General features: G+C 32.2%; 1 protein-coding gene across 1 annotated transcript; it reads left to right on the top strand.

Moving 5' to 3' along the window:
- The first annotated feature begins 7,966 nt into the window (after positions 1-7,966).
- On the top strand, positions 7,967-9,017 carry LOC114370684 (transcription repressor OFP16-like). The gene has a single exon (XM_028328077.1). It carries the CDS (start codon positions 8,051-8,053, stop codon positions 8,714-8,716), a length of 666 nt encoding a protein of 221 aa, XP_028183878.1. The 5' UTR covers positions 7,967-8,050; the 3' UTR covers positions 8,717-9,017.
- Positions 9,018-13,539: the final 4,522 nt, after the last annotated feature.

Genomic DNA, 13,539 nt, shown 5'->3' with positions numbered 1-13,539 from the left:
TTAAATCTAGTTCATCAAGAAAAAAAGTAACAACTTTTAAGAATTTCAATTCCTTTAACTGGATGTCATTCAACTCCATTAATATTTCACATTTGACTCTCACCCTCTTTATTACTCTTACTCTTTCTTTATAAAAGGATAATATTTTAAGTTATTGGACTTGGCTATGGGCCCGATTCGTACTCAAAAAGTACCGAAAAAGAGAAGTCCTTTTTTTAAAAAAAAAAATTGATACATACCCGATACTTGTACGTATCGAGTACGAGTATATGACATGATTTTAGGAGTAGCCATGCTTCAGAGCCTCCCACTGACTTCTTCTCAGATCAGATGACTTTTATGTTGAATCCATTGATATTGAGGCACCACTTAAAAAAGGTCTAGTGCAATGCATCTCCATTACCCCCACCCCCCATGAGAAAGGGTGATCTCATTATATGGAATCCACCAAGTGTCTATCAAGGATTACCATACTTTGAATACGCAATAGCCTCTCAATTTCTATATGGTTTTGGGTATGTCAGCATCAACAAATGACTACCTGCTAATTCTTATTGGATATTGCACAAGCTTGAGAATGATAAATTCTAGATTTTCTCCTTTAAAACTAATTCGTGGGGCATAAATGATATTAATGTTTCATATGTTGATCTTGGCGATAAATTCGGATTCGGGTCATTGGTTAATGAGGCTCTTCATTGATTGGTTTTCTCTCGGGATAAAATGGTTCTTGTCATTCTTGCCTTTGATCTGATAATACAAAGGAGTTTTTCGAATATAAAGTGTATAGTTTAAGGGTTATGGGAGGATGTCTCAATGTGTGTGCACTTTTGGGCGTTGCAAAGACTGGAATATGATTCATAAAAAAATACAAAGTGTATTCATCTTGAACTAATTCCATTGTTATCCCTCCTCATGACATTCCACACAATCGCTTTTCCCCCCAAATGTATCATCACAGATGGGGCAATTTTTGGATCAAATATCATAGGAATATTAGAGAAATGTAATGACAAAGGAGAGTTGCTTGACAATCTCAGATATGGTCGAGGTGGAAATTTGTACAAAGACAACCCACAGGTTGCTATGTATACAGAGAGTCTACCAAACAAATGAAGATGGCGACTGTTTCGGATAGGGAAAATCAGGGTATGTATTGTTCTCCTTTCAAATTTATATTCCTATTCGTTTTGCATTTTATTATGGGAAATGAGATGTTAAATGTAGAATACATGGTATGACAAAAATCACGATTTAACCTATTTTATACTCTAAACAGCCTTTCTAATAATACTACTTTTGAAATTAAATGATACACGATGTTGCATGGAAAAATGAGGTTTGTTGGTGATGATGGATTCAATTTACCTTAGATAAAATATGTGATGTCTTGCTTACTCGCAAGCTATGATGATAATCAAAGGCAATTTAAGTGGGAACTGAAAAATTATATAAGAAGGAAGCAACGTAACTAATGTTTAGAGTAAATTGATTAGGATTCCCACGAGATTTTACAATATTGTTGTTTTATTGCTAAATATTGCTTAAATCTTAGAGAATGTCCAATTAATATTCTAACATTAACAACATGCTTTTTGCAGGCCATGAAATATGCAAGAATATATACAATTATCTTGATGTCACTTTCCTACAAATGGCGACGTTGCTAGCAGAAAGCATAACACTTGGAAGAGAATGGCATATATATGATATTGAATTACCTATTGCATTTTAACTATGCTTCATAGTCTGAGTTGGAAAATCCTAGTTGGCATTGTACATGCTATTTAGTGTCTTTATCTTTTGTTCCTTTTAATGTTATTATGTCTTCAGTTTGCTTCCTTTCAAAAGTAAACCAATCCCTTGGACTACTACGAAAAATACTATTTAATTTTACATAGTTTTTAAATTCATACTCTATATATTTTGATAATTTCACAGTACTCAGGTATTTTTTTAAAAAACAATTTCTAGTTTTTATTACAAAATATGTTGTTACTATTTTGATTTTTTTTTTAATTTTCGCTTTAGATCTTTATATTTTAAAATGTTTGATTTTTTGAGTTTGCAATCAAATCTATGATCATTTTGTCAATTTTAAACTAACATAATTAGTGTTTCTCATTTTAAATAATTATTCCTTATATTGTAGCTGTTAAAAGCCGTCATAATGTTTAAATTAATTATTTTATAATAGATTGAGTTACTAAAATAATTAATTTAAACACAGTGAGGATTAAAAGTTATCATAATTTTTATTTTATTTTATTTTTAAAATCACAAATTAGCCTTCATCTGCACAATCCTCAAATCCCAATCTTGAAAATCCAAAAATCCCCATAAAAAACAAGCAAGAACATTAATTGCACTTTTGGCAGGCAGAGAGACAGATGATCAGCCCAAGACATCGCAAGCTATTCTTATCCAACGCACTTCATAAGATATGACACTGACAGACCCACGTTGAGTATGGTCTAAGTGGGACACCATGAATATAAACATAGAAACTCAAGTGAAATCAGAGTAATATTAATTTAGCTAATCTAATAATTAGGCTGTGAATTTACGGAAGAAACGAAATTAAACAAAGTCAACGTGACTGGCTAGCTACTGCCTAATTAATCCATGCAAAGACACCCTGTGTCCCCCAAATTTTCGTTCTTGGAAATGTTGGACGTTGATATCTTTCGGTATCTTAATAATTAAATTAATTTTCAAAATCCAAGTTCTTATTAAATCCAAGATGCTAGCTAGCACGGAGCAAGTACGTACATATACGCATAAGCTTGAAGTTGAGTTGTTGATGCTGCAAATCACGTTTTTACACAACTAATGATTCTTCTCCACCAGTTAAACTATTATGAGTGTCGGTTGCGTACCAATTAATATATATATATATATATATATATGGAGCATGAGATAGAGCACTATTGGTGCAGGACTGAGTTGGCCAGTGTGGACAAAATTAAGTTCTAATATACAATATATAGTATATGTTATAGCTCATTCTTAGTATATATATGTATGTATATCAGTATATGTGATCAATTTTAGTATGGATGTATGTGACTGAGTAAGACTGGCGAAGACTCTTATCACTCCAACTCCTGAACACAATAATATAATTTTAGTGGTAAAAGAGGAGTTAGATACTTAGATATTAATTTATTAGGATATCATCTATTGTGTAATATATTCGTTAGTACATTTTCATTATTGAGTGAATTGGCTATATGTCACACTAAATCTTGATTCATTTTTTGTTTGAGGGAGATTGTAAGTTATTATTCATGTAATAATAAAGAATGTATTATCGCATTAATTTGTATATATAATTAACTATTTGGCCTAAGTAAACTGTTCTCAGAACCCTCAAGCTGCTAGCATTTACAGCACCTAATTGAGACGTACAAGAGCTAAACGAATGAGATAACTTTTTGTGAGAGAATAGCATCGTGCTTAATTATAAGCCTAGAAATAAAAAATTAAGACAAAGGATAAGCAATTGTTGCTGGACACTTGAAGTACGATCATATGAGGACATATGGCTTGTTTTTGGTTGTTGGCGGTGCATGTGTTAAGGGAGCCAATAATTCAAATTAATTAATTGAAATATGAGACGAAACATAAGAATTTTTTTTAATGTCATATGTACTGGCAATATGTACTGGGAAAAAGCACGGGAAACTCAATAATTTCAAGGACAGATGTGCGCAAAACTAAATATTCGAATTCAAACATATGCCGTTTATCTACCGAACGATCAGCTGGTGTTATATATAACACTCATTAATGGAAGATTTGAATTCATTTTTTTTCCCAAATGTATTGATTTCATATTTCTAACAATATCTTCAATGTTCTGTCAAAACAAAAAACAATATCTTCAATGTAAGAACTCAATCTGAGTTTTTAATTCTCTTTTTAGTAGATCCTTTTTTTTTTTACAACATTTAATAATATTTACTAATTTTCACTTCAATCATAGAACATAACTTAAGTTATTAACTTATTTTAAGTAAATCTTATTTTATCTCTCCACTCTCATGAAACTCCCTTTTATCAGATTTTTTTTAATGGCTAAGCAACTCTATTTGAATGATATTATCAAGTTAATGATTCGAGATTCTTTTATAAATAATCTTACTCATCTGCTCCAATGATATTATCAATTTAAGTAATGCCACTTAATTTTAAGAATCAAAATAAGCAACTGCGTTGAAGTTGCTTTAATATCTTGAAAACATTGCACCAATAATTTCTATTTTAAAAGATAAATAATTTAGGAACTTTGACCGATCATGTTAACTTAGAGCTATAAATTTGTTTTCTCGATCACCAGTGATATTGGGTGATTGTTATGTTGAGATGGGTCTAGAAAAGTCTAAATATATCTTAAAATCAAAATAGTTATATAAAAGAAACTATACTGAATGGAACTAAAAAAACAAGATGCCGACATATGGATAATTACTATACATTGATTGACATATAAGTGCATTTCTTTTTGAAGATTATTATCAATGGAACATATTAGTTTTTTTTTTTTTTTTACTTTCCTTAATTTGTAGCCTCTGTATATAATAGTTATAGTAGTTTTAGGTACTATTTACAACAGATAACATTCTAGCTGTCTAACAACTTTACTAGAACGAAAATGGCATCAGGTTCTGGCTGAAACTGAAGCAAAATATTTCGTCTATTAACTAATTTCTAAGCAAAATATACTACCAGTTAAACCTAACCCCCATGTGCTTCATGGAAGCCTGTGATTGTAAGGTTGGTTGGAGCATCCTTATAGCTTCCACACCACATCATATATAGAGTCTACACATAAAGTGAGAGAAATTTTTGGTTCAAAATTATATGAATATATATTTTTCTTTATTCAGGTTCTTTTTTTTTTGTCTGTATATTAATTCTCACATATTCAATTTTTTATATACGTACGTACAATGAAGAGCGCATTGTTGGTGTGGTGTCTGTTAGAAGCAAATATACCAAGTTGAAGAGCGTTTTGTTGGTCTCTTTTTCTTGGTTGAATTGTTGAGTGATGAAACCATGCATCCTCCTCCAAAGGAACAAGACGTTATATTATTAGTGTTAGAAGTTTGGTCCTTGGCCTTTTGCTTTTCCTCGTTATTGAGCAGGACGCACGTTTTGAGATTCAACGGGTTCTGAAGCTCTGCTGCTACATATTCCAGTCCAGTGAGCACAGCGTCACGTACGTGAATGATATGGAATTATTAAAGTAGGGACCACTTTTATCTGACACCAAAATCGCAGAGAGCTGGCTTACCATCACCATTGTCATTGGAACATGACAAATTAAATCATAATTAACGGATTTGCTACCATGCAATGTTCTATTTTTTCTTCCCCACATAGATATTAATATTATTATTTTGGAAACGATTTTTCTATATTGTGAAAAGTTGCATGACTATCAACATTTTGGTTTGACATCAAGTCTAGCAAAATCCTCATTCAAGTCTCACGTCAATTTAAAGTTACTTTATATAGTTTCAGGTTTTCACGTTATGGATTCACGTTTTTTTTTTTTATTCTCATGTTAAACCAAACATGCACTGTGTGGTGATTGTTGTCTGGTTGAAGATCGAATTCAATAAATTTATTTAAGTTCATTCTTAGTTTGTTCTAATAAGAGACCCAATTCATTAGAAACTCTAAATTATTAAAGAGAGCATTATGTTAAAAACATTTGCATATTTAATCCCTATCCCCAAAGCACCACCAATTATGCTGCATTACCCCAACTCTATTAATCCCTAAGTTAATTTTCCAATTGTAAAATGGAGTTTCGAATCATCTGAGTGATCAATCCATTAAAGCAAAAGTAGAGTTAAGCAATCAATAAAAAAAAACTTGGTGAAAATGAAAATCAATGATTACAAGAAGTTCAATTATTAATTAGGTTCCATCATCCCCTAACTACAATTCTCATGATGTAAGAACAAGAAAACAAAAGAGAAGATATCTCCAGATTTGTTGAAACGGTAATGAATTAGCGCACTAAAGTTGTTTCCACGATCATATATTGCAACTGAGAGAGAATCTCCTCGGGACAAGTGTGATTATGTCTCGTCATCTAGTTACGAAAATCTATTTATAGTTTTGAGTGTTGAAATTAACAAACTCGGATATTCATCAGTATATAAAATTCAATACTTCTTGACTACCGTTCAAACGCACACTTGACAACAAGAGGAATTCTAACTTAATTTTCCAGCTAATGTTCAAACATTTAGAACTCGAAGGTTCAAATTTGCACTTTTCAGAAAATAAGACCACCTTAGCCAAGAAGGGTAAGAAATTGTGGTGGAGTGTGTGGGCAGCCATCATTTGGTCTATTATGAGGTTTCACAGAAATGATGTTATTTTTAATAATGCTCAAATAAGTCTTGATGTAGTGAAAGAAATGGGTATCGTTAGATAATGGCAGTGGGCTAAGGCAAAAGTGAAAGATTTTTCAGCCTCTTTTCAAGACTGGCATATGCAACCTGCTATATCTTTCTGCAGTAAATGATCATATCAATACCGTCTTCGAAGGGAACCGATCTGTTCTTATGCGGTGCCAACAATTTATGTGACTCAATAACCCTGCTCATCTTATGACAACACGTGGGATGGATTCATTGTTTGGGATTCTGGTGTACATGAGCAGGGTGGGTAGGGACTAGGGAGGCTTTTATCAATTATCAAGCCTCTGCATTGCTAGACTTTCACAGAAGCTTGCTGTGGGATAATATGCTGTAAGTGTAATAATTATGCACAGCATTCTAACAGTCAATTTCCTCTGTTTTCATGCTTTCTTTTGTTTTCTACTTTCTTGAGTCAATCTTATGCACATAATTTCAATCAAAATGATCAATCTTAACATGAATTAACATTTAAATCTACAACGACTATTAACATGTTTAGATTTTCATCCACACAACGACTCAAACTAACTTGGATCGCAGAAGCAATGTTTTAGTTGTTTTTGGTACATATATGAAAATTTGATCAAGCGTGAATCACACTTGTTAATCCAAACACACAATCAAATTCATTACAAGATTCCATATAAGTCTAAATTATACTTTTTCGGGTGTATTTGCTACTCTCATCATTCGAGATGATGACATGTTCTCCTAAAATGGGCTTTTACTGGCCTAAACCGTCTTCCCAATTAATTAAATCAAACTATTTGTGTGATAAAAAAATCACGTTGGGATGAGAGTGGGACCGAATGTGAGACTAGCCTTTATTGTGGTATCTTGCATGAATAATGAATTGATAGCCATCCGATACATCACTTTCCTGTGTGGTGATTGTATAGTAGATCTGTGCATGAAATGGACCAACCCATGAGTAATATTGTCTTATACTCTTTGGAATCCTTCTTTTTTTTTTTAATGATTTTATCCTCGCATTGGTATTCACTATCCCCGTTTGTATCCGATAAACAATTAAATAGCACTCTCAGGCTTATTATTGGTTTGTGCCTTGCTTTTGTTTGATACCTCTCTAGTCTTTTTCGTTTCCCATGTGCACCTTGCTTTCATTTCAAACTAAGCTATTCACTGAAAACCCGGATGATTTGGGCGTTTGGCTATACTAGTCTTTTTAATTTACACGCTCCTCTCAACTCATTACAATTTTTCATGTATTAATATCTTGTTTCACCGTACATATATATATATATATATATATATATATATATATATAAATAATAACTAATATTCTTAAGACATAATTAAGAAATTAAAAAAATATTATAATACATAAAATTACATATTAATAACTTTTTTTTATGATTTTCGCTGTACTAAATATTCATTTTTTTTAGTTTCTTAATTAATGTCTTATGGACACTAACTAAGAAGACACATGTATATTTTTCCTTGGATCTTGGTAGCTCACAACTAATCCTATATAATAATATATATGTATTGTAATCATAAAACAAGAGAGCTTCTTGGCATCTTCGTTATTTTTTCCTTCCTTCACTTGTGGTTTTTTCTCATTTTGCAAAAACAAACCTAATATGGCAAGCACAAGAAATCTGAAGCACCTCAACCTGAACCTGAACCTGAACATGTGTTGTTCAAATTCAGCTACTCATGAATGCGAATCTCCTCCATTGAGCCCCATAACTAGTTCCTCAAATCACAATAACACTACTCAATGTCCTTCTCCTTCTTCAATTATGATAAAGAACTTCAACTCTATCTATGACCCTACCTTAACCTCTCATGACCACTCTTTCAGCTCTACCTTCTTCGAGCCCGAACCCGCTGACTTCGCCACCGCCTTCGCCTCCCAACGCTTCTTCTTCTCCTCCCCGGGCCTCTCCAATTCCCTAGTTGAATACAACAACACCAACAAAAGTACTACTCGACACCCAGCATTGTTGAGAGAACATGGTGAGAAGATGAAGGAGGAGGAGGAGGAGGAGGAGGAGGAGAAGAAGAAGAAGGTGTTGTTCAAGGGGAGCGTGGCGGTGGCGACGTACTCGCCGGATCCTTACGTGGATTTCCGGCGGTCGATGCAGGAGATGGTGGAGGCGCGGCCGGAGCTGATGGACGTGAAGTCCAATTGGAATGTTCTTCACGAGCTTCTTCTATGCTATCTTGCGCTGAATCCAAAGAGCACACACAAGTTCATTCTTGGAGCCTTCGCTGATCTTCTCGTTAGCCTCATGTCATTCTAGTAGTGTTGGATCTTCTTCAATTTTGGGTTGTAAATTCAAAATAATGAAACATGTCAGATACTGATTGTTTCATTAATTAGTCTCACACTCGTTTTTGGTTTTTTTTTTCCTTCGTTTGGTTAGTGTTAACTGTTAAGTTACTAGTTAGCTAGTGGTACGTATAGTGACATTTTTGGTTCCTTTGCTTTGAGGGTGGGGAACCTCTATACTCATACTTGTCCCCTCCATGCATTAATTCATTCGCTGTCCTCTACTCCATCTTTCACTATCCTCCTTAATTAATCTTTATCCATCAACTTAATTACCATCTTTTTCTTTTTCGTTTTATTGTATTTTATAATATAATGAACTTAATTTTTGTATTTTACACTCTAAACTAATCAAAAATCATGATTAAATGTTCTATACTATCAATCATCAATTAAAAATCACGTTTGAAAATATTTATTATAATAATTAATAAATTTATTATACATAACCAATTATATAAGAAGGACAATGTAAAAAATTATTTACATTGTGTTAATATATTCACTGTTATCTCTAATATGTTTCTTTTGTCCTTAATTATAAAGTTTTTTTAGAAATTTATTTGTTCTTTTTTTCTAAGATCATTTTTTTAATTTCTGGATTCATGAATTATTTATTTTTCTTCAGACATTAATGAAAAATAATTAAGTAAATAGAAAACTAAAAATAATAATAATTTTAAAATAATATTACAAATAATTGACAAATTTAATATAATTAACTACTACACGAGAATTAGTTTTAAAAAATTGATAAGTAGGAACGGAGGATTAATGGGTCTTGGTCACCCTTAATTATGGGGAACATCAGTTCGTATATTACTGAGCGATACCCTGTGACCATCTTATTAACATTTCCGTTTGGAAAGTTGCAAATATTTTTTGGGATATATGGAAAGTCTTTAATGTCTTCATAACTTATACTAGGAGTATGTGTCAAGCAACTTTTAAAGAAACATGAAATTCCTCGATTTTTGTGGTCATGTAACATGCCGCATTGTTAGCGTTTCATTTAATATTGTACTTGGGAAATTAAATTGAATGCTGCATGAGTGGTTTAAGAAGTTGCTGCGGACATTAGTCAAGAACATGTAGCATAATTAGATGGAATGCACAAGCTACCTAGGCAAATAGTACATTAATGTACGAATGAGTAAGTTTTGGTTGTTTCATACTGCATTCGTATTTTAATTAATCATCCAAAGTAAAGAGCAAAAACCAGTCTCCCCTGCATGTTGCAGAGGAGCACAAGACTAGTTTTTGAGCTGTGGCATGAGACTCTGCTTCATGAATCATGATGGTGTATTAGTTATTCACTGAACCATGTGCGGGCGCGCGTGTTACATTTAACTAATAATAATAATATTGATCGAGTTTTATACATTAATTGCTGTTGTTGACTTGTTGGGCAGTGACAGGACCATATCTATAAACAATTGCAACTCGCTACTTAATCCTTGTTTGGTTGCGCAGAATCGATGCATCCAGACTATTAGTGTCTCGGAAAGGGCCAAATGCAAATCAATAAAATAAGAATTGGCAAACACACAGAATCAAGGAATCACAATTTTGTGGCCCCTTTTCATCTTTTTTTATTTTGGATTCTTTAATTTTATAATGAGATGACTGGAGAATGGGATAAGCCACGCTGAAGATTCACCCAGTGAATTTTTTTGTTTTGTTTTTTTCTTTTTATATTAAGATATAGTTCATGAATTATTGAGCTGAGTGCGAAAAAAACACTATAGATGCTGAATTTCCTGTGAAGCCAGTGACAGAGAATAAGAAATAAAAGTAATATTTTTTTTGGTCCAAGAGACTGAGACGAACGATATTTAAAAATGGTCATTTTTTGTCTGTAATTTCCGTATTTAAATGCTCCTGTACACATTTGATTGATTGGGATTGAACTCAGATCCCTTGATTAAATTAGAGCAACCCCTTACTGATTAATTTACAGACTATGTAATTAAAAAAAAAAGGTGATACTTTGTCTCAATGACTTTTATGATTTTGATTTCAATCCAAATTTTAGGAAACACACGATAGTATTTATTTGCATGTTTAAAAATTTATTGATACCTTTCAAAAAAAAATTATTGATAATGCGCAAGCTTTTTAAAAGGTATTTTCTTCTTAAAAATATGTTATATACTGTATACCTTGGGTATTTTCAATTTGTTTATTTTCTTTTGAAAAGGCATACAGTAGTATATAACAAATTCTGCTGGCTATTTCGCACTCTGCTTCTACAGTTATGGCAAGAAACTCAAATAATAATAGAGTAATGAGTATATTTCTTTAAATTAGATGATAAAAAAATTTACATAATTAAGTTTTTCGTATCTGAATTATAGTCTGTTTACTTATCATTCATTTATTTTTTATATACTTAACAAAATTTTATGTTTCATTTTAATAACTTCATTTTAGTTGCATCATATCTTAATAACTTCGTAATGTCTTGTCACTAAACACTTAAGCCCCTATTTTTGACGTCATTAATTTTTTTTAATTTTAAACATTTCGTTGAGGCATTGCCTCGAACACCTTTAAGACCTCATCGAAACACCCAATTTCCACATACAACCCCAAAAAGACGTTGTTCACCACTTGATCAGCTTCTCCAACATCATGCTTCACAATTTGGGCATGGATTGCTCTGCCAACCAGCGCATTACCCAAACGTGAAATTCCCAGGCTTCACAAAACATGACAACATGTCAGGGTAAAGAAGCAAAGCTTCATGGGAGAACCCATTTCTCGAATACCCAATACCCATAGCTACCCAACACAGGCTCTTCTGGGGGTTTCTCATCGCCAATTTGGAACACGCGATGAGCCTCGTTGACTCCTCCACGCTTACGTGGAAACTGATCATCTAATTGATCTTCCTCTTTCAAATCCATCTTGGGAGGCCTCCCATGCTTCCGTTTCATTTTCCTCCTGCCATTCCCTTCTTTCTTCGCCTTAACCACTTCCTTCTCATGACTCTCGGCCAAAAAATCATCAGCTTCTTCACATTCCTTCTTAACTTTCACCCTCTCTCATTTTTCACGGAATCCTAATTCTACACAGAACGTATAGTTAGGGCAAACCGAAAGAAAAAACCAAACGCATATAACACCAAGTCCATTCTAACCAAATAAAAAAATTACAGGTACAGTGCAGATGAAGCAAAAACACATGTGAGGTTTTTATCCCAAACAGCCTCTGAAAACCAAAGCCTTGGTCACAAAACGCAGGTCGTAAAGAGAAATCAAAGAGAAGGATCGGATCAACATGAAGCTTGGAAGGTTACCAATGTGCGAAAAACGGTAGAAATGGCGTTCCTAATTCAAGGTTTTAGAGCGAGAAAGAGAGAGAGAGGGGTTTAGGGGAGTGAGAGAGAAGACGCACGCAATAGACAATATAAAAATATATATATACGGAGAGCGCGTGTTCGGACTTCCTGAGTTTCTTTTTTTCTTTTTGGTAAACTTATTGGTAAATCAGATATTCAGATCCCGCCAAAAAGTAATCATTTTATTTTATTTTCATATATTTTAAAGATAAGATTTTTATAACAGCTATTGTTAATTTCTTTTTGGCATTTTCTTTGTTAAAAATAATCTATAAAAAAAAGTGAGGCGTTTAATTTTTAAACATTATTCCTTGTTTAATTTTTAAAAAATATTAAGTTGCCTTATTAAAAGACTGTATATTGTATAAAATTAGTGACTTATTTGAATAAAAATTTTAAGATAAATAACCAGTAGAATTAGCACTCACTGAATATAAGTTTTATCATGTAAAAGATAAACTCTTTTATCTTAAAAAAATTATATACGAGACATTAATAAATTAATTCCTTAAAGATTGAAAGTTTAAATTTAATAATAGATTAATTTTATAGATAATTTAATGATAAATTGATTTTTATATTTTATAATTTAATATTAAATTAATTCTGAAAAAAATATAATTTATTGTCAATCTGAAGTCTAATAAATAAATATCTGCTTAAAAAAATTATTAATAATTATAACTTCTAGACCTTCTACCTTCTCTTCCCGACAATGGCATATTTGTCTTCCGTGGTGCGAAATTGTAGTACTATTTTTGGTACTGAATTAATGAATTTTAGTAAACCATCATAAATTTGTAGTAAATAAATAGTGATGGGATTCTTTCCTCCTATTTTAGGAAAAACCCTTACTCTTCAATGAACGTGTATTGAATTTTGAATTTTTTTTTAATATTTTTTATCAATAAATATTAATTTATAACAAGTAACATAACTTGAAATGAGATACTTCCTCCTCTGACTAAAATATACTTATCATGATCAAACTTACATTGAAGCATTCACATATTATAGGTAAATATAAGAAATTTAATTTTCTTATTAATAAGTTTAGAATAATAGTCCGTAAAAAAAAGAATAATAGAGCCTTATAAATTATTTTGGTGACTTTATTTAAAGAGGTTGAGATAGTTGCATGTTAATATTATAGGTATGTATAATTTATTTGATGGTTCCAAGTTCACATGAGCCAACCACCATGAACAAATATATTTATATTAAGAATGTTTAACTCACTTAATTCAACATAATACCTCAATATTATAAATCTCCTAATATTATTTTAAATTTTTACGGATGAACTATCTAAAGTGGGAAATCATGGCATATGGTTTGTGGTGGACCATCACTTTTACCCTTAGATTAATCTAATTCTTATAAGCTGATCTTTTCACTAACCTCACCTCCCCTTCCCCCACTAAGACTTCCCAACCGAGATCGACACCAAT

Source organism: Glycine soja, chromosome 10 (assembly GCF_004193775.1).
Source record: "Glycine soja cultivar W05 chromosome 10, ASM419377v2, whole genome shotgun sequence".
Taxonomy (NCBI): domain Eukaryota; kingdom Viridiplantae; phylum Streptophyta; class Magnoliopsida; order Fabales; family Fabaceae; genus Glycine; species Glycine soja.
This window is presented reverse-complemented; position numbering and strand designations above follow the sequence as displayed.

Excerpts from the sequence above, each read along its gene's own strand:
- LOC114370684 (XM_028328077.1), top strand. The coding sequence starts at position 8,051 with ATGGCAAGCACAAGAAATCTGAAGCACCTCAACCTGAACCTGAACCTG.